At 34.5% G+C, this 20,912-nt stretch overlaps 1 protein-coding gene and 1 long non-coding RNA gene across 3 annotated transcripts in view; both read right to left on the bottom strand.

Annotated features, from left to right (window-relative positions):
- The window catches only part of LOC104586806 (2-alkenal reductase (NADP(+)-dependent)-like), a 39,803-nt gene extending 38,427 nt beyond the window's left edge, over positions 1 to 1,376 (bottom strand). Inside the window, exon 1 of the mRNA XM_088899822.1 lies at positions 963 to 1,376. Within this exon, the coding sequence (XP_088755948.1) occupies positions 963 to 1,196 (234 nt within the window). The 5' untranslated portion in view covers positions 1,197 to 1,376. The remainder of the gene's footprint in view (positions 1 to 962) is intronic.
- Positions 1,377 to 10,178: 8,802 nt separating this feature from the next.
- Positions 10,179 to 20,590, bottom strand: LOC148802877 (uncharacterized). 2 transcript variants are annotated; one of them, XR_016085733.1, is made up of 6 exons: positions 19,295 to 20,590; positions 19,098 to 19,159; positions 18,064 to 18,177; positions 12,326 to 12,411; positions 11,482 to 11,581; positions 10,179 to 10,468 (listed from the first exon to the last, which is right to left on the bottom strand). It is a non-coding gene; the product is annotated as an uncharacterized LOC148802877 (long non-coding RNA). The 2 variants fall into 2 exon arrangements; XR_016085729.1 differs by having other exon boundaries at positions 11,482 to 12,411.
- Positions 20,591 to 20,912: the final 322 nt, after the last annotated feature.

Raw genomic sequence — 20,912 nt, 5'->3', positions numbered from 1 at the left:
TTTTTTCCCCACTCTGGCTTTGGGGGTCGGAGTCCTTATATAGTGGTGCCCTCGCGGGTTAGGTGGGTGAAAAAGCCTTCAAATGGTAAGACGTCATATCCCGTCAGAACCGGGGTACGGCGATGAACTCCTCGAGGTTGTCAGGCTGGCGCTTGTGCCAGGCGGCCAGGTCGGCGCCTGAGCCAAGTTGTCAGGTCGGCGCCTGTCAGTCGGCGGGTCCGTGTCCGGGCTAGGTTGCCAGGCCGGCGCCTGTCTGTCGGCGGGTCGGTGTCCGGGCCAGGTTGCCAGGTCGGCGCCTGTGTCAGTCGGCGGGTCGGTGTCCGGGCCAGGTTGCCAGGCCGGTGCCTGTGTCCGGGTCAGGTTGTCAGGTTGGCGCCTGCGTCCGGGTCAGGTTGTCAGGTCGGCCCTGTGTCCGAGTCAGGTTGTCAGGTCGACGCCTGTGTCCGGGTCAGGTTGTCAGGTCGGCGCCTGTGTCCGGGCCAGATTGTCAGGTTGGCGCCTGTGTCCAGGCCAGATTGCCAGGTCGGCGCCTGTGGCAGGCTGATCCGGCCAGGTCGCGCAGGTCGCGCCAGGCCGCGCGCAGGTCGCGCGCAGGCCGTGCCAAGTCGCGCCAGGTCGCGCGCAGGCCGCGCCAAGTCGCGCCAGGTCGCGCCAGGCCAGCCAGACCGGTGCACGAGGGGGAGACCAACTTAGTAAGTTGTCGCCTGGGTGCTTGCCTAGTTGTCACGAGGTGCCACGTGTCACAATTTCACTGGAGGGCCAAATCTGCACTCATCAGTGATGTACTCATGTTTTTGGATGCCTTGAAAATTTCCAAACCAGAAGATAAAAAAACTGAATATTAAGAAGAAAAGAACACCCGTTCCTGTAATGTTCACCAACAGAACTCACGATTAAAATAATATCGCAAAGTTTTACATGAATAGGAACCTAAGCAATAAAGAAAGGAATTATTTTATTACCGAACCAAGCTCGAACGAATCAATGTAGCTTGGAATTTCGAGCTTCGCCATTCGAACTCGCATGTAGGGATCGCAAGATAAGTAGAGATTCTTAACCAAAACCGCCTTGGAGCTTTCGGGTACTTTCAACTGGATACTGCCGGTGCTTAGGACCATGTCCGTCTCTTTTGGGAAACCAGTGACGTAGTGTTTTAGTAGAACCTGCTTGTTTCGCACCTCTTCTCCTTTTGCCATTTTTACTGTGCAAACTCTCTCTCTCGATCATCGATCGATCGATCGAAACGAATGTGCAGTCACGGTCACAAGTTTTGGACGTCTAACGGTCAGTGTCTACGAGTGTATGTCTATCTCTGTCATCGACATAATCGAGGATTGGAGGGCTCCGCATTCTTGTCGGACCTGTATTGGCTTTACTCAGGGTATAATACGCTGAACTTTCGAAACCAACCTAAATATGTCTTGTCGGCCGGTCCCACATAATACAAATAGCACAATCGTTGTGTAGCCCTCCAAAGAAATATATATAAAAAAAAAAAACAATGTATTACAGATCATCTTCTTCACTTGAAATCATAAGGTTTCTGACGTTGAAGCATGAGGTTTCGTATGTCTTCTTCACTTTTAAATTCCAATCAAAAACAGTGTTCTTTGCAATGCATATAGTTAAGTTTTCAAACCTTAACTAGATCAACGTTCAACCTTAATCAATTTGCATTTGATTGAAGACTTGGAAGTGTTCAATGTATTATACCCTTTTTGTTGTATAAAATCTTTGTTTTTATGTTTTTTCGTGTATTTTATGTGTTTATAATTATATTACTTGAGGGTGTGACTTCTTGCGCCTGAAACTTAGTGGAGGTCAGTTTTTTTAAAAAAGAAACGTGCATGGGTTTCTTGTTTGCGCACCAGGTGCTTGACAAAAATTCTCATGCAGCGTTGTGTGCCCAAACACACTTCACTAGCCTTGCCCACCCACCTGCCTAGCACGCCTAGCCCATCCAATACACGCTTGTTTGATAGGTCCAATTCTGCTTGAGGATTATCATTTGGTTGAAAATTTTGCCAATTTTGGCAGTGAATGAATCCCAGAATGTGTTGTTTATGCAAGGAGGGCTAGTGCTAAGGGATATTTTGAGGCTACACATGATATTTCACACCTCACATGTGCAGATTTTCTTCAGGCACCTAGAGTTCAGACCCCAGTCATTGTTCATTTCTCCATTGTTATTCATGAACGTGGCAGTCCTAAAACTCTGAGGGACCCCAGAGGTTTTGCTGTGGAATCCTATACAAAGAGGTAACCATCTTACTTAAATCTTTATTTTTATTGCAAAATTTAGCTCATTTAAATGTCCATGTGTTTGGTAGTTTAATTACTGAAAGATGTAAAATACCATGAATATGTTTAATTAGACATGAAGATCTTTCTATAGTCTATACACTAAGTCTAGATAGATGTTTTATGGGCTTAGCCCACCCTATTTTTTTAATTCAATAATCTAACAAACTAACAGCCCTAAACCTCTTGTTCAAACATTTTAAATGGATAAAATAATTAAATTTATAAAATATTGACTCTAAAGCAACCAATCCAATTCCAGTTTCACTTTCAACCATTAAGGAGCTCACAAAAGTGATACTACTACAACAATTATGGAATGCTATATTTCCATGAAGCAAACTATCTTAACAATGATGAAACAACTTCATATTGATTAGTTTGTAGAAAGAGGAACCGCACAATAGGGGATATCTCAATACCAAAGTAATGTGTATTCTGTCATACATATTTTGATTGTTTATTGGTTGTCTTCTTTCTATTCATTTTTTATTTGATATTCAGCCCCTAAGAGGGGCTTACATGTAATTATAAGTAAGGATGATGCTAACAATATATTGATATGTTTTAAGGTGGGGTTCACTGAAGAGAGATGTGATCTCATGAAAGTAAAAAATTCTACAAACATATATACTTGTTTAAGGGGTTGTGATTGATGTAAAATCAAAATGTTAATTTGATTTGAGAACTCAATTCACAGGATACTATTTCAGGATATGAGACCTAGTTTTGAGAATTAGTTTACATGATATTATTTCAAACCATAGCTGTTATGTTTTTGGATATTATCTTATCATTATAGAAAATGTTTTTAGATTGATTTTTGTCTTTCAAAGAATTATTTGGTTTAAAATGGCAAACCATTGCATAAAAACATATATATATATATATATATATATATATATATATATATATATATATATATAATTGAGGACATTTGGGATTTTTTTAGGAAAAGATATCTCCTTAAACTAGCTTAATGATTTTTTAAGTAAATTATTGCAAAATTATTGTATTATTTATAACCATAATCATGCATAATATCAGAGTTTTATGTCTGTGTGGGTTGGGTGGACGTCTTCTTCTTGAGTCTCTCGACATGACAAGACAAAGAACAATGGATGAAAATTTTTTGCATGCCCATATAAGGTAAGAAGTAATGTGTTTATTACTATTTTAATTAAATTATCAATTTGTGTTTACATATAAATAATGTGCTTTTCTTGTTTTCTATTGTCATATGAACAGTTAAGACTTAAAAGGTTGTAATTATTTCCTGTGAAAAGATGAATTGAAGTTTTGTCCCTACGGAGTTGGTATTTGTAGAGTATTTTCATCATAGTGAGATGACTCATATGGAAAACACTTTTAGGTTTGTGCAAAAGCACCTATAAGATAATTGTGCATAAAAAAGTAGTTGCATAGTTGCATATTATGTTAAACATGTTATGCAATTATTAACTTGACATATATTTTTACATGTAGGAACAGGTGGGTGCAACTTCTTTGCTTGGATACCAATGCATGCAGAGTGTAGTATTACAAACAAAATTCAAGTAAACAGGTGATCTTAGGATAATGATTAAGTAGCAAGCAATGGACCCCCAAAAAGGTTTTAGAACATGTTGAAGTAAGAGTGTAGATTAAGAATGATGCATTAAAGAGGGCGTTTGAGCTTTGTGAGAAAATTTTAACTGTGATAAAAAATGTATGCATTAGAGATGAGTAGTAGTGGATCAAACTTATGTAATTTATAATACTTTGGGCATTTAATGTGTAATGGGTATAGAATAGATAGGCAATTTTTTTCCAAACATGCAAAACTTTTGACACCAAATAGAAAAGTCACAACTATGTTTCTTGTATATTCAGTGAGAACAACTTCTTCTTTTACAAGACATTTGAATTTCTTTTTTTGGTAAAAACAGGAAATTTAGATACGTGTATGAAAATTTTGTGATTTATAAATTAGTAATACAAAAAGAGAAAAATTATTTAAGGTTGAGATTTTTTTCTCAGATTCTGAAAACCAAAAAAAGTTATTAAACCCATATGTGGCAAAATTATAACAAAATTTAACCACTTTGGTTATTAGTGTCAAAATATATATCATAAGGATTAGTAACTCAAAAATGAAGAGTGGAATGGTTACTTAACCCCTGCAACTTGTGATCTAGGGCTGATAACTTTTCTCAATTTTCAAAAACCAAGAAAAGTTATTGAACCCATAGGTGGATAAATTAAACTAAAATTTCATCAATTTTTCCATGCATCAATGTCCAAAAATATACATCGTAATGATTAGTAACCCAAGTATAACCAAAGAATTATCACTTGACCACTACATCTTATGATTGAGGACTGAAAACTTTTCGTAGTTTATAAAAACCAAGAAAAGTTATTGAACTCATGTGTGGCCAAATTACAACAAAATTTATCCACTTTGGCCATCAATGTCAAAATATGCATCATAAAGATTAGTAACCCAAAAAGAAAGAGTGAAATTATCACTTGACCCCTACAAGTTATGACTTAGGGCTGATAATTTTTCTCAAATTTTGAAAACCAAGTTATTAAACTCACAAGTGGATAAATTAAACTAAAATTTCATCAATTTCTCCATTAATGCCCAAATATACATCATAATAGTTAGTAACCCATGTATAACCAAAGAATGCTCACTTGACCCCTACATCATGTGGTTGAGGACCGAAAACTTTTCTCAATTCTTAAAAAATAAGAAAAATTATTGAACTCATATATGGCCAAATTAGAACAAAATTTAACCACTTTGGTCAATGCATCACAAAATTTAGTTAAAAGACATGTCTAGACATACTTATCCTTTGCTTCAACAACTGAATATGCAACTGGAAATATACCATTATTTCCATCAAGAACAATGGTGGGTATTAGGACACCACCTTGAAGCCATGTTACCTTTAAGTGGCAACCATCTAATCCAATATTTTTCTTGCAACCATCAAAGAAACCCCCTCCTCATTGAATCCAAACAAATAAAAACCCGCTTGAATGTGGAGACTTTAGACGATTATGATGTTTGAGTTTCTATTCTATAAATTGAGCTAGGATTAGCTTCTGTCAAAGCTCTACAATAACTAGGAAGCTTAGCATAAGATTCAAGATAACTTCCCCTGATCCTTTCAAGGGCTTTTGTCTTTGCCCTATATATCTTCACAAGATGAACATCTATGCTAAACATTTTCATCACTTCCATTTTATGGCTTCCAACTAACAAATTAGGATCAATTCTCAATTGTTCCTCAATTTGTAATGAAAGCCTTGTTAGTTTTCTTGTTTCCCATAACTTGTATGTATGTATGATTGTCCTTTAATGTTTTCACTTGAAAGCTACTCCCATTGTGTGTTTGGAATACATATATCATCCATGAGCAATGCTCATCAACACATTTAGCAATGAAGTGGAATTTGATGTACACCCTCCACCACACAATATTGATTGATGACCTTCCAGGATTCTTTGTTATTTGCAAAGTTCATGCCAACTTCAAATGAGGGGTTTGCGAAATTGAACTTTGCTTTGGAGCGGATGAATACTTTGTTCAGTAAATTGCCATATTCTGTGGGGCTTTCATATTCACTTGTTGGTTTATAATCAAATAATCCATTATCATCATTGCATGATTGCATCCTATCACCACAATTGCTCTCATTGAATTTGGAAAATTCATGTCCTCCATTCCCTTCTCTTCCAAACTAGCATCATAATAATGATAATCTTCATTCCTTTGTCCATCATCATCACGAGCATTCTCCACATGTTGTACATTGTTTATATTATCCCCATAAGAATTGTTGTATTCTATAAATCCACATGTTACAAAGAAAACAATTTCACACAAATCCCCATGAATGTCGAACATGATATCAATGTCATTTTCACAAGTGTCCGCATATATTCATGTAGCTCTCATCCAAATACCTTGTAATTTATGGTTATTATATCACCATCTAGTGTGCCACATAACTTTCCAGATTTTTCAACATTGTTTGTATAGTTTACTAATAGTTTATTTACATTTCACACATGCTGAACATAACCACCAACATATTTCATATTGCTATTATGATAACACCACTTGTCCACAAAGTTAACAATAAATGTAAATATTTTAGTATAAATGCCTACAAAAAAGTCAAAGACAAAAGGTAAGACAAGATGTTAGAATGCAAATTGAACATATAGCTATATATTATAGAAATTGAAATTTAATAAATTAGAAGATTATAAAACCATCATAAATAGTAAATTAGCTAGGGCATTCATTAATAATAATAGTTAAATAGAAGAAAAAATAGAACTAAAATATTTTTTTCTTGAAAGATTTTCATTAATTTTTTTCTTGGTTTTTAAAAACTTAGAAAAACTGTCAACCCTAATTCTCAAGATGTAGGGGTTAAGTGACCATTTCACCATTCACATTAGCATTATTAATCTTTATGATGTAAATTTTAGACACTAATGGCCAAATTGGTGTCTAATTTGGCCACCTACGGGTTCAATAAATTTTCTTGGTTTTGAAAACCAATAAAAGTTTTCCTCCATAATTTAGAAGGTGTAATGGTCAAGTGACAAGTGCACTCCTTGTATTTAAGTTACTAATCCTTATGATGCATATTTGACCACCTATGGGCTTGGTAAATTTTCTTGATTTTGAAAACCAATAAAAGTTTTCCTCCATAATTTAAAAGGTATACGGGTTAAGTAACGAGTGCTCTCACTGTATTTAAGTTACTAAACCTTATAATACATATTTTGACACTAATGGCTAAAGTGATTAAATTTTATTTTAATTTGGCCACATATGGGTTTAATAACTTTTTTTTTGTTTGTTTTCAAAAACTAAGAAAAGTTGCCAGTCCTAAATCTTAAGATATAGGGGTCAAGTGACAATTCTCTTTCTATACTTGGATTATTAACCATTATGATGTATATTTGGTCATTGATGGAAATTTTGATTTTTCCACCTATGGGTGGAAAAATTGATCATTTCTATACTTGGATTAAAGTGTAGTTTAAATTATCCACCTATGGGTTCAGTAAGTTTTATTGGTTTTTAAAAATTAAGAAAAGTTCTCAACTCTTAAACACAAGATGTAGGGGCAAGTCATCATTTCACTATTCATACTTAGGTTACTAATATTATAATGCATATGTTGACATTGATGGCCAAATTGATTGAAATATAATTTAATTTATCCACCTATGGGTTCAACAACTTTTCTTGGTTTTCAAAAATTGAGAAAAATTATCAACCCTAGCTAAATCACAAGATGGAGGGGTTAAATGACCATTTCACTCTTAGTACTTGTGTTACTAATTAATATGATGTATATTTTGACACTGATGGCCAAAGTGACTAATTTTTATTCTAATTTAACCACATATGCATTTAATAACTTTTCTTGGTTTTCAGAAACCGAGAAAAGTATCTTAACAGGTGAGTGCATGCAATTCTAACTGTCTAGAATACAACAATCCTACCAGCGTGATGCAACACTAGTAGCATGCCTACAAAAGAATATAAAAGAAAAAGAAAAAGAAAAAAAAAAGTTTGCATGTAAAATTGTTTCAGCTTCTAGATGGGCTAAGAGTATGTAGGCTTATATAGATAGGGGTTGAATATGCAACACTTCGATTGGAATATCTAGAGGGATTATCATGATTTGCAATATAGGAGTAAACTTGTTGGTCTTGAGTGGAGTTCCACTACTTCTATAGTTCTAGTCATCCAAGAGAAAGAAATGCGCTTTAAAAAGAGTTGTAAGCATCCAAAGTCTCTGCAAGTGACTTTGGTGTATTGGAAGTGGTTCCTATGCAAATTAATAACTCTTGGGAGAGACGGACGGAATAAATAACAAGCATGAAATTTAGTTCTCTTTTGAATTATATAGTTTTCTCTTCTAGGGTGTTGTAGTCATTTTACAAACTTAGTGGGTCCATCCATGGATATTTTTCATATTGAAAATGCAAAATAATTAAGATACCTAACCAATATATACAACCATGGTATAACCCTACAACTTATTTGAGGAGGTGTTAAAATTGTCAAATGTCAACAGATTCATACATTGTTTACACCCTCCGAGATCATGTCCAACCAAGAAACAATTCAACATGGTTCTCATAGATTTTGTTGCCATGTAGCTTGTGGATGTTGGGAACCTAGGATTGTGTCACATGTTTAATGATATAGGGAATTTTGAGAAGCAGGTAATGTTTTGTGCTAATATGCCCTTAGGGTAGTTATTAGAACATTAATAATTTTCTTTGCTAATCAAACTACAATAATAATACAAAGCCCTGATATCTTGTATGATTAATGAAATCTCTCAAGTGATTAAAAGAACTATATATATATATATATATAGGTGAGACTGCCCACCCACTCAGCACGCCCTGCCTGCTACCCACGTAGCCAGAAAATTTTTTAAAATATATAGGTGTTTGTCAAGACACCATATGTCTTTTTTGAAAATCTTTGCCAGAAAAGTTTTCGATGTAATAAGAAAAAAGAGTGCATAGAAATGAAACAACAATTAAAAAGGAAAAATGAAACAACAACAATAAAAAAGGAAAAATATACAAAAAATTAATACAAAATGAAAAAGAAAAATGGCACTAACTTGGAGATCTCAAAATGGTCCCCCCAAAGCAATGTTTTCAAATTTCCATTGACTCAAACAGTCAAACCGTTCGGCGTAGGAACCATCTAGGCAACTAGTTCCTTTTTACCCCAAACACGGTCCGTGGCCAAAAACCACTGAATTGATCAACAACCTATTGGCCCAAGTGTTTAAAGTCTTAAACTGTTGACCCATTTGACCCGTTCAATAGTTTTTGGTCAATTTTTATTTTAATTTTGTTGTCAGAACGGACCATCCATTCAAACCGGATGGTCAAACCATCAACCTAGAAACTGGTGGTCAGAATGGTTCTAGTTCTAAGTCGTTTTTTAAAACATTCCCCCAAAGATAATAAAGCCAGTACTTCTTATGTATGCCCCAAAGATATCATACTAGATGTTTAGCATTAAAAAATAACATTAAAAATGACAAAAAATGAAACTAGCTTGGAAGTCTTAATCACCATTAAAAAAGTGATGAACTAGAAAACAAGGGAATCACCAGTTTCCAATCTTGTTGGGGATTGAAATATATACCTGTTTTACTAAGGAGATCACCATATTCAAATTGTTTTACAACAAGATTTGCTTCTACAGTGAAGGGGACGATGAACAACATTGGGGCAATGTACTTGGAAACAAGCCCCATCTTTCACACTTGTACAAAATACATTAAAGTTTGTTGCCCATCACTACTGAAAAATTCATCTATAGAGGTGGCCATAATTGCCTCTAAAAGAGTAAAAAATGTCTCTATAGGTTATAGGAGGCGGCTAGGTAAGTGCCTCTAAAAGCCCTGTCGCTAAATGTTTTAGAGGCGCTTGGTTGAGCACTAGAGGCGGATTATCTAAATTGGACTTTTAGAGGCACATACGACTGTCTCTATTGCACTGATGCTAAAAGTCCTGTATAGAGATAGTTAAAAGTGCCTTTAAAAATTCAATTTAGAGGCGCATTTAAACACCTCTAAAGGATTTTGCAACAATTTTATGTACCTCTAAAAGAAATCTAAGAAAATGAAAAATCTGTATGATTTAATATTTAAAGGCACTTTTGGCCGCCTATAAAAAGGTTCCATTTTTTTTTAATTACAATATATTGTGAATATTACTATATAAAAATTCTAATTGATACCTGTATGAAAATATATTCAATTAAAACATAAAACCTGTATGAAAATATATATAAAATCCAAAAAAATACACCTTATCCATAAAATTCCAATTGACATCCATTATCATTTTAAGAAAACAAAAAAAACAAAAAAACACAACATTCAACCTTCACTATATTCATTCTTCCTTTTAATACATGTCTTCATTTTTTAACAACCTACAAATCAATGGATGTTGAATTGTCTACCAAGACTTGTTGGTTATGTGAAGCCTCAATGGCATCCACGTGTAACTATGATCGGCACTACCATATTTGGTGCCCGCTCGACAACGAAGTATTCTGGAACCACGTTTCATATTTATCAAAAATTAATTGTAAATCTCCTGTATAAATAAAAGAACAAATAATAAGTTATAAATCTGAAATATAGAAGAAACAAATTTGATATAGAGTTACAAATCTGATATGGTTCAAAAACAAATGAAAGGGAAAATAAAACAACACTGGTTGGATGCTGCTCCTCTGTGGTTAGTAGCTAGTGCTTTGTTTTCAGACTGGTTTGGTGTTTAATTTTCTGCTTTTCTGTTTCTCGGTAGGCTTTTAGCTTTAGTCTTTGTTGCTTTTTTTTTTTTTTAAGTCGTTGTTTTCTTTCTATTGTTGTGTTGGCTTCAACCTTCCTTGTTGTTAGTTTAATGAATGGTTGTTTTACCTGAGGAAAAGCAAATTGGTGTATGCAGTAATAGGGGTGAGCACTGTTTGGTTAAAACCGAAACATCAAACTAAAATTTTTATTTTCAGTTTCAGTTTTCAGATTTGGAAGTTTAGTTTCAGTTTTCAGGCTTGGTTAACCAAACTTTATTATTTATAATATATTAATATATTGATGAACTGAGTAGTCTTTTATTGTTTCTGCTTGAATAAAAATGGTTCAAAACTTTGAATACATTGACCTTCGAATTTGAATCCGATTAAACCCAATTCATTTGCAGTCATATGAGCCTACACTAAATTGTAAGGATTGTTTAAATTCATCTGTAGTATGATAATAAAGGTCAGTGATTCAGCCTACACCATATAGTCCTCTCTATAATAGCATGGCCCTTGATCATTGAGGCTGCTTCTCTTTTAGTCCCCTTTTCTACTATTTTCTCCTTCAAAATCCTAGCATCTTGTGCTCTAGTCTTTTATTTTCTTCTTTTTTCTTTTGGGTTGGAAAGGGGTGTAATTTTAGTCATGCATTACATCTCCCCTCATGGCTAGTGGTGGTAAGCCAACTAGCCAATAAAAAAAAAAAGTCATGCATTACATCTCCCCATCATTTGTGTATACAATTCTTTTTCCATTATCTAACAAATTTTTTATTGTTACCAATAAAAAAAAGTCACATGTTTCTTACCTCCACATTGCTCTGTGTAGAACCATGACAGACTAGTATGATCCGTTTTGCTGGTTTTTCTACCTCAAGAACTCCTTACTACTATGGGTGAATTTGGTGTCTGCAACAACACCATTTTAAAATTCATCATTTCCTTGTAGAAAAACTTCATACTAGTGATGAGAAATTGTAAAATTCAAACCAACCAACTTCTTTAATATAAGAAATGACTTCTATAAAATATAAGGACAAACACCGAAGTCTAAATTCACTAAGTTTAACTCATGTTCATGTAGATATCCACAAGTTTGGCCTATATTCAATCCCCACTGCTGACAAAGATGGCTGAGAGACTAACAAACTAGATTCCTACCTTAAGCTATAATTTAATTGAATGATAAAATTTCTATTGTCCTGCAATATTTAGTAGATTCCAAGCATAAAGTCTATTGCCACCATGACTATTCCGACACAACAGATTGTCAATACTCTTTTTGCACAGCCTCTGTACACATGGCTCTTCATTCTTTCTCTTCAATAAATGTTATTGAATCAACTCAAGGGATGGGTGGATAGCAATTCACTAAGGCAAATGAGGGCGTTGAATAAGTGTAACTGAATGGATTATTGGTGTGTCTTTTGGGCTTAATTTAGTTTGGTAACAATACAAGTACAAATAATATAAATCAATATTACAGATAATATTGGTGGATAGCAATTCACTAGGGGTTTTCCATCAATCCTGACACAAATTTTTAAGATATGGGGTTTTCAATTGATAGAAGCATGCAGGAAAAAAAGGAAAAAATATAAATCAGTATTACAGATAATATAATAACACAATTTCAAAAGGGATAGTGGATACTCCTGTTGCCAAAATTGTTGAAGTAGCATGGAACCGATGTAGTGTCCCATCCTCCATATTTAGTGCAATTACTCCTTGGCAGGTACCTAAAAAACAAGAAAATAAACAATTAAATGCTATTACATATGCACACAAAAGAGTAGCATGTTATTTAATTTCACCAGAACTCAATGGTAGTAAATAATAGGACCAAAGACCTATCAACAAGGTCATTTTAAATTGCTCATTGGATTGGATATGCTGACCTCAACCCTATGCTACATAGAAGTTGATGATTAGATGAGAATATTCTCATCATGATAACCCCTTGCATTTATGACTCACTGGCTTGGAGGTTCAGACTAGAATATAATCAGAAAGGACAACTTTAAAATTTTAAGCCAATGATAATACACAAGGGCCAGCCATGGTAGTGTCACAATCTTGTATGATCATCGCGTGCAAGAAAAAGGATGTAATAGCTAGGTTACTTAATGAACTTGTGGAATGTTCAGGTGGTGGCATTGCCAATCAAGAAAAAGTTGCCACTGTTACCAAAATTCAATGAAATTTCACAGAAACCAAAAAAAAAAGGATTGAAGTGAACAAAATTGAAATCACCAAATTTCAGTCTAAAAAATTGAGCCAGAATTCCAAATTTTAGCAGAAATTTCTCTGTTTTAGGAAAATCAGAAAAAAATCTAGAGAAATGGAAAAACATGATTATTTTCCTTAAAACATCTTGAAAAGTGTTTTAGGATGTACTTGAATCTTCTACCCACAAGAATGCTACCCACACCTACCCACAAGACACTTCAACCACAAATCAAAAACATTTTACTTACACACTTGTATGTTCTCATTTATGGGGAGATATTCCTAATGTTTGGCTGTAATGTCCTTTGGCTAGGTGTGGGTAGTGCATTATCATAGGTGGCAGATCTAGATGCTTTTAGGATAAAAATGTAGACTTAATTCACATACTAAAATTTATTGTTTGAAGTGAATATCAAAGTTTAGAAGCAAATAACATCTAAAAAAACTAGACAGGGACAAAAATGATTTCAACAAATTCTTTTTAGGTATTCTGAGAAAAGGGATTTTCTAAAGTACAACTGTTATGCTTGTAGTAAAAGTGTAAAACTCTGTAATGGAATAGATATTTCACACAGTTATTCAGTCTGTGTGGTGCATCTGAATTTTGAGGTCACATCTCATAGTCCTTAAATAATGGAAAAACAATGTCACAAAAATAAAAACCATTCTTAAGGAACTTTCTTATGAATCAAAGAAACAACACTAAAAAGCTAGAAACCAAATTGCAATGATCAAATTGAAACCATAAGAAATTGAGACATTTATCAGTGGGGAAGAGTTTGCACATCTGTAGTAACTTACCATTACTGTCCATTCGAAGATCCAATGCAAAATATTCCACAAAGAACTGTGTATTATGTTTCATTGCCTGACCATATAGTTTGTGCAACAAAGCATGGCTAGTTCAATCAGTAGCACATGCACAATGGTAGGCCTGCCCACCTATAATGGCAACGTAAAATAAGCAACTTTTCAGATAATTCATGTAATTGAAAATTTTGTACTAAATTTGCATTTTGATACCTTTTCTAAAGTCTAGGCTTTGACTACCAAATGCATGCTGAGATATTTTCCCATCTTCAGTTCGAGAATGGTAATCCATAATATTCAAGCTCTATGACTGCTTTTGGTGCCTCCTTGCACATGTACTGAATAGAATCCCGATCACCCATACAAACCCAATACACTTGTGTATTAAGTATTAAAAGAAACAAAAAGACCTCAAGAGAAATTCTTAATCAATCAAAATAACTCTTGATGGTATTTGCATCAGCACAAGATGAAAAAATTTAAGCCACTAGCTTCCATTAATATGGCATACATTAAATGTTGGATCTTCCTAGTAGGTATTCAACTAAAGTACAGTTGGGAAATGCAGGAAAGAATGTTGAAAAAATATATAGAATATGTGTATCACATGACACTTAAGTGAATTTCTCCTAGACAAGGCTTGAAAGAAGCTCATATAATATAAGAAGCATAAGGTTTTTGCTCAAAATAATTCATACAAGAAAGACCAAGTCTTAGTTATCAAGTGAAGGGAACACCAATATTTTGGAAGAAAACAACTTCTAGTTGAAACAGGTACTACACTTAACCAAGTGAATGGGGTGCAAATGGGTTGTGTAAATTCTGGTTTACTTTTGTTTCAGTTTGACTTTGTTTTGTTTGTTTGTGAGGAGTAAAATAAGAAGGCAGGAGGAAGGTGGTTCAGATGCAAAGTTTGTACCACCAATGGTTCTATTTTATATGGAAATAGAAAATCTCATCAATGACCAATGTGTTATTTGTAATTATCCTTCAATAACTAATGACTAATGTGTTTTTTGCATTTTTTACATTTTTGACTATATATATATATATTAAAATTTTAGCATTTTCAATAATTTTTTGGTATTAACTGAAATATATGATCATTTTGATTGTTTACAAGGAGGGGAACCCACATTTTCTCCATGATTTTCTCTTTTCCTACTTGGGTTTCTGTATAGAACCAAGTTGGTGGGTGCACAAAAGGATGATCGATCAACAATGTTGGCACTTAAGGAAGAGCTCTCAGTACCTAGATGGGCTACTAATGAATTGGATTACTGCACTTGGGCAGGCGTACACTATAACTATAGCTCGAACAGGTCTTTACTGGAATGCTTAATCTTTCTCACTTTGAGCTCCAAGGTAACATAAGTTTAGCCTCTGTGTTGAAAGCTTTAATGTGGCTTGACCTTTATTACAATAACTTTAATGGACCAATCCCTCAGAGCTTTGAGAATCTATCCTAGCTTGAGTTTCTTGACTTATAGTGGAATAAGTTTGGAAGCTTGACTCCCCCTGAGTTAGGAAGCATCAGAAACCTTTGGTCACTAAACCTCTCCAATAACTTTCTTATTGGAAGAATACCCGATGACCTTTAGAATCTGAAAGGTTTACATGATCTCCAAATTTTTGGAAATAGATTGAATGGTTTTATCCCTAAATGGGTGGCCAACCTATCTAATTTGAAAGTTTTTTACAGCCTATGAAGTGGTAGAATTCTAGAAAATTTAGGCTCTTCATCTGAGCTTTAGTTGTTAAACCTTCACTCAAACAATCTTGAATGGCCTATACCAAAGAGGGAAGGACATAGAATACAATAATATTGTATATTTTGTTTCCACAGAAAATAAAGAGCATGAATTCCACTATGCGTTGCAATGGTATCACAGTATTAAAGGTAGTGAACAGTGAGCGTTTGGCAAAGGGTTCAATCAGATACAACAACAACACATGAATCTATAGATTCATAATGTTTTGGTTCTTCTCAATTTGAACATATATCCCTCACTAACAGGTTTGTTGTCATCAGTTATAACTAGCTCTTATCAGGTTAAATAGGCCCCATTAATAATAGGGTTGGTTCTGCATCTATTACTTAACTAACTAGGAAAGATATCCATACAATGCATAGACTGTGCTATGTGTTAAAAAGATACCCATATTCCAGAAGGGAGTGATTAGATTTGAAACTAAATTGGCTATGGGATGAATTTAAATAAAATTCAGAAAAAAACACAAAACTTTGATAGGGATAGAAAGGCAAGAGATGAGGAGAGAGAAAAAGGTAGAAGTAGACATGGAACCCTGCAGAGTGTTGATCATTCTGGCATAAGCAATTCTTGGGCAGATTCATTTGTTGGTGGGCCTCAATCTTCATAACAAGAGACACATGAAACTTGTCTACAAGTCTTGTACCCATGACACAAATCATCTGTCAGTGGTTAATGAATGAATTGCTAGGTCTATCTAGGGGTTAGGTTAGGCCAAGTCAATTTGGTTTAGAGGGTATTATAGACTGAGAAAAGTACTGATTTTCTTGGCCCACATCATCAATCCTACAATGTCCCATTGGACAGGTCAAGTATTGACTTCCTTGCCTCTTTGGCCCAGGTATATCATTTTATCAACTGAGTTTTATTTTCTTCATTTCAATCATATCGCATTTTGTAAAGATACAAAAACTCAGTCCTAAAATTGAGTTTTGGGACAATGAGTGAGCATCTTTTCATTCCATTCACCCTATAGATCATCAATATCTGTTACAAAATCAAATTTACTCTTAACATTGGCAACTCTCATTCTTGAATTTCTAATGAACTGATGATCCTTGAATTCAATTGGGACAAAGACCTACTTTGAACTTTCAGATTTCAACGCTTTGTCCCACCTTCTTAATGGGTTTGAGATAAAGATAAAACTATGAAAATGCCATTCAATGTTATATATTCTTAATGGGTTTCAGAATGCATCTAGTCTATTTAGTTTAAGGGTGGTGGCCCTACCCAAAAGAAGGGGAAAAATAATTTGGAGAGTTATCAAAGTAGCAATTCTATGGACAATTTGGGAGGAGAGGAACAATGGGTTGTTCAAAGAGCAATGTAGGCCCTTAGAGCATAACTAGTCCAATATAGCAGAGGAATGCTATCTATGTTTAGAATATTGCTTTCATTATATATGCTTAAAGGCTCAAGAAGTCTGATCGGTGCCAAATAACCCCTTCTTTGGAGCTTAACTTCAAATAATAATCATCACAAGCTGAATTTAACATCAATCAAATCCAAAGCATTAAGTGCAAGATATTGCTATATAGAAATTGATTTCAGGTAAATGGATTATCATCATTTGAAGCCCTAGTTTCAATGTAAAAAGACATAAGCCATTTAATCTGGTAGGTTTGGAACTTATGGTTTATGGGGTCATAAAATTACTAGCTATAGTCACAGCTATAGGTCATCTATATATTAAGGTAGATATATCTCCATAGTGTATTTAGAAGTGGTACTTTTCTTCTTCTGTTTTGAGGGTGGATTTTTTTAGGGGTCCCTAATTGGATGTCATATACAATTTTTCTCAATTTACAGAGGACTGTACTTTGTCTTCAAAAAAAAATAATAGAGGACCATGCTTTTGATATCAATATGTTTTACTATACTTTACCTTAAAAAAAAGTTAAAATGGGTAGGGTAAAGAACAACATGGAAGGATTATGCAAATAGCTAATGGGAGGGTGGTAGGACTTCAATGAGGGTTTCAGATTTGACTTTTATCTTATTTGTTTGTGATAAGTAAAATGATGTTGCCAGTTGCCCCCACCTTATATCAAAGACAATGGAGATAGGAGGGTTATTTGTTTGGGAATTGGGAGTGAGACAGGAAGATAGGAGGGTTATTCAAGGAAGTAAAATGATGCATGGATGTCGTGGTTCTGATAGTTATTTGTTTGCTTGTTTGTTTTCTTAGTGTTTGTATAGTTTTCTTTGTTTTTCTCTTCCCATTATTGAACTTTCAAATCTGATTATTGAATTTTCAAAATCTAAATCCAATCCAAAATCCGAAATTTCCAAATCAGCACCCATGTACAACAAGGGATTATACAACAAAGGGGCCACTACTCTCAAGACTCAAAACTGTGTTCTTACCTCTTTTACTTGGGATCCATTAAATATATTTACTATTTTGAACTTTGATACCAATTCTATATTTTTACTATTATGTACAAGTTCGTAAGCAGTAAAGTTATGGTCTCTTTACTTGAAATTGGTGAAAATTTGTTTATATACCAAAAGCAATAGTGCCATAGCAACATATAAAAAATTAAAAGAAAGGCTACTACAGAAGCATGGGTGTACCTGCTCAGCCATCTGTTGAAACATTCTTGGGCCAATTTTCTTGTGATAGACCTCATTTCAACAATTGCAACGCCTCTTACTAGGAGCTGGCTTTAAAATGTTCTCTCTCCAAACCTAAAGATATTGCAGAATATCATATGATTGAATTAAAATATTGGCAGATTACCAAACAAATTAAATATTATTTAACTGATCACAAGAGTTTTAATCTTTGAAAGCAACTACAATTATCAAAAAAAAAAAAAAAATCTTTGATAGAAACCAAATGCAAAATCAAAATGGTAGATGGATTCACTAGCATAAATTCAACTGGAGCAAAAGAAGAATCATATAATGGAGTTATTCAATGATACATAAATAATTTATCAGTAAAGGTAAGTTATTAAGTATTATATGAAACTTAAGCTTACAATTTTGTGGGTATAATTTACCCACACCCATAGGAGTAAACAAATACATCTAGAGTTCCAATCCCCAAAAACCAGCCTTACAATTTAGCCCAAAATATTCCAAGTAATCAAAACATCAATAACAAAGATTCCAATTTCTCATTAATGAGTCCAATGATATATAATTGTACCTCAACAACTAACATCATGGTTCTCATCTTCAGACTCTAATTCAGTTTAGACATGATGAGACATAGGAATGTAGCACATCAAAAAGGACACAAGCATGAGTCTTGCCCAAATGAGAGAAAAACTTCATTAGATAACAATCAAGAGTGGTATCAAGTAATAGTATCAGACTTCTTCAATAGTCTTCATCTATTCGTTGAAACATTATATCAGCCATTTCATGCTTCTAAAGGCATAGCGCATAGGAAATGCATGGACTTTTTTTGATAAACTCATACAACTATGACATGCTAAGTTATTCCTTTTCCATTCAACCTTTCCTAACAAATACCCTTGAATGAGAAATGGATTATAAGCAATATTAGGTCCATGGGAATCTTGATTAGAACAGAATCTTTTAACAGATTCTACCAAACAAAGAACCTTTTAATAGAAGACAAAGAGAATCATACTAACCCCAGCCCGCATCTGGTTGAGTCCACCGTTGGTATGAACAAGCAGGAAACCACATGACTCTACTGCATTTAGTAAGAGAAACCCTAAGCCAATGTGGGTTGAAAAATTACCGAACTAAAAAACCACATGTCAAAGGAAGAGAAACCCTAAGCCAAACTAAAAATAACTACTGAAGCAGAGAGAGAGAGAGAGATCACCAGGTACCAATGTGTGAATAGTTCTACATACCCTCTGAGGTCGAGAGAGCCCAAAGGATGCAAGATGGAGATTTGCACAGAGAACATATTTTTGGTACAGAACAAAAATCAAATGGTGAGATTGACTGAATAGAGGGAGAAAGGGATTTACCAACGGTCGGATACCGTTCGATTTCCCTGAGTTCTTCCTCTTGAAGCTCAAGAATAACTTCAGGGATCGCCATTGGAGTTCTCATCCATTTTCTCCGCCCCCTCTTCTGAGATTTAGCCGTCGAAAATTTTGAAAATATACGAAAGAAAAAAATGATCAAATTGGTAGAGAAAAAAATGAATAGAGAAGAAAATATGAGAGTAAAGAGAATGCATAGAGAAGAAATGAGAGAAAAGAAGACAACAGAGGAGGAATAACGAAAAGAGGACTAGGTTTTTCTTGTGTTAGAAAGTGCTCGTCCGAGAGAGAAGAGAGAGGAGGAAGAAAGAGAGACAGTCAGGTTTGCTTCAAGCGAGAGAGCCATCTGCTAGAGAGTATTTTGGTTGTGCGCGCAATAGCGTTTGAGCGGCAAAACCTAAATTAGCAACTAATTTTGAGTCCGCCAAAAATTGGAAGGGTATAAGAGGCATTAAAATTTGCCTCTAAAAAACCTTATCAATCTGCCCTCTTTGATATGATATAGAGGCATTTTTTCCTAACCACCTCCGGCTAAGTGCCTCTAAAGACAAGAATTCTAGTAGTGCATATAGCCTAACCCAAGAGGGGGTGAATTGGGTAATAGAAACTTTCTCTCTTCTAAAGTCTTATAGATTTGACAAATGTAAGAACAATTAAGTAAAGGTTATGTGTGTATGCTATGAAAATGCAGCAAAAAGTAAAGCAATCAAATAATAAGAATAAATGGATAAAGTAAAAGTTGTAGGAATGCAAAGCATACAAAGATTTTTATAGAGGCTCAGCCAATTCTGACCTATGTCATCTCCTTAGGCAACCTCCTCGGAGTTCTTGGGCAACCACCAATTCGACTTCTTGGGTGTCAGTAAAACCTTTACAACTAGTAGGACTTCTAAATGCTTACAAGTCCTTATATAGACTTTATGGGTGCTATCCCAACTTGTAATGGTGTGCCCTTCCTTGAACACCTCAAATACAATAAATAAAAACAATATAAAGAACAAAAACAATGAAATGCCTCCTAAATGTTCTTAAATGTTTACATTTGGTTCTATGATGGCTATTTTGTGCTTAAATTGTTATATGTAATGCTTAAATGCCACATTAGTGCTTAAATGATTTTATCTTGTTGAATGATTAAATATTATATGCACCATTGAGCATAATTGTAATATGTAGCATATTATCTAGGAGAGTTATCTTAGTGCTCTCTATTTGTATTTAATATTTGTTATCATTTATCCATTAATGGTTTTTATCATAAAAAAGGGGAAAATGTTGACCTTATGCGTTTTGATGATAACAAAATTTATTAAGAGCTAGCACTGATCTTGTGTTAAGACTAAATCGAAGTAAGCTTCTTTGAGCCATAATGTTGTTAAACATATCATGATGAAGAAAGTGGAAGATTTACTTGTGAGCTGTTGAACAACATTATCATCATCATTACTC

Source organism: Nelumbo nucifera, chromosome 1, assembly GCF_055504915.1.
Source record: "Nelumbo nucifera cultivar China Antique chromosome 1, China Antique-T2T, whole genome shotgun sequence".
NCBI classification, from domain to species: domain Eukaryota; kingdom Viridiplantae; phylum Streptophyta; class Magnoliopsida; order Proteales; family Nelumbonaceae; genus Nelumbo; species Nelumbo nucifera.
Note: the sequence above shows the minus strand (reverse complement) of the source record. Positions and strands in the feature narration are given on the sequence as shown.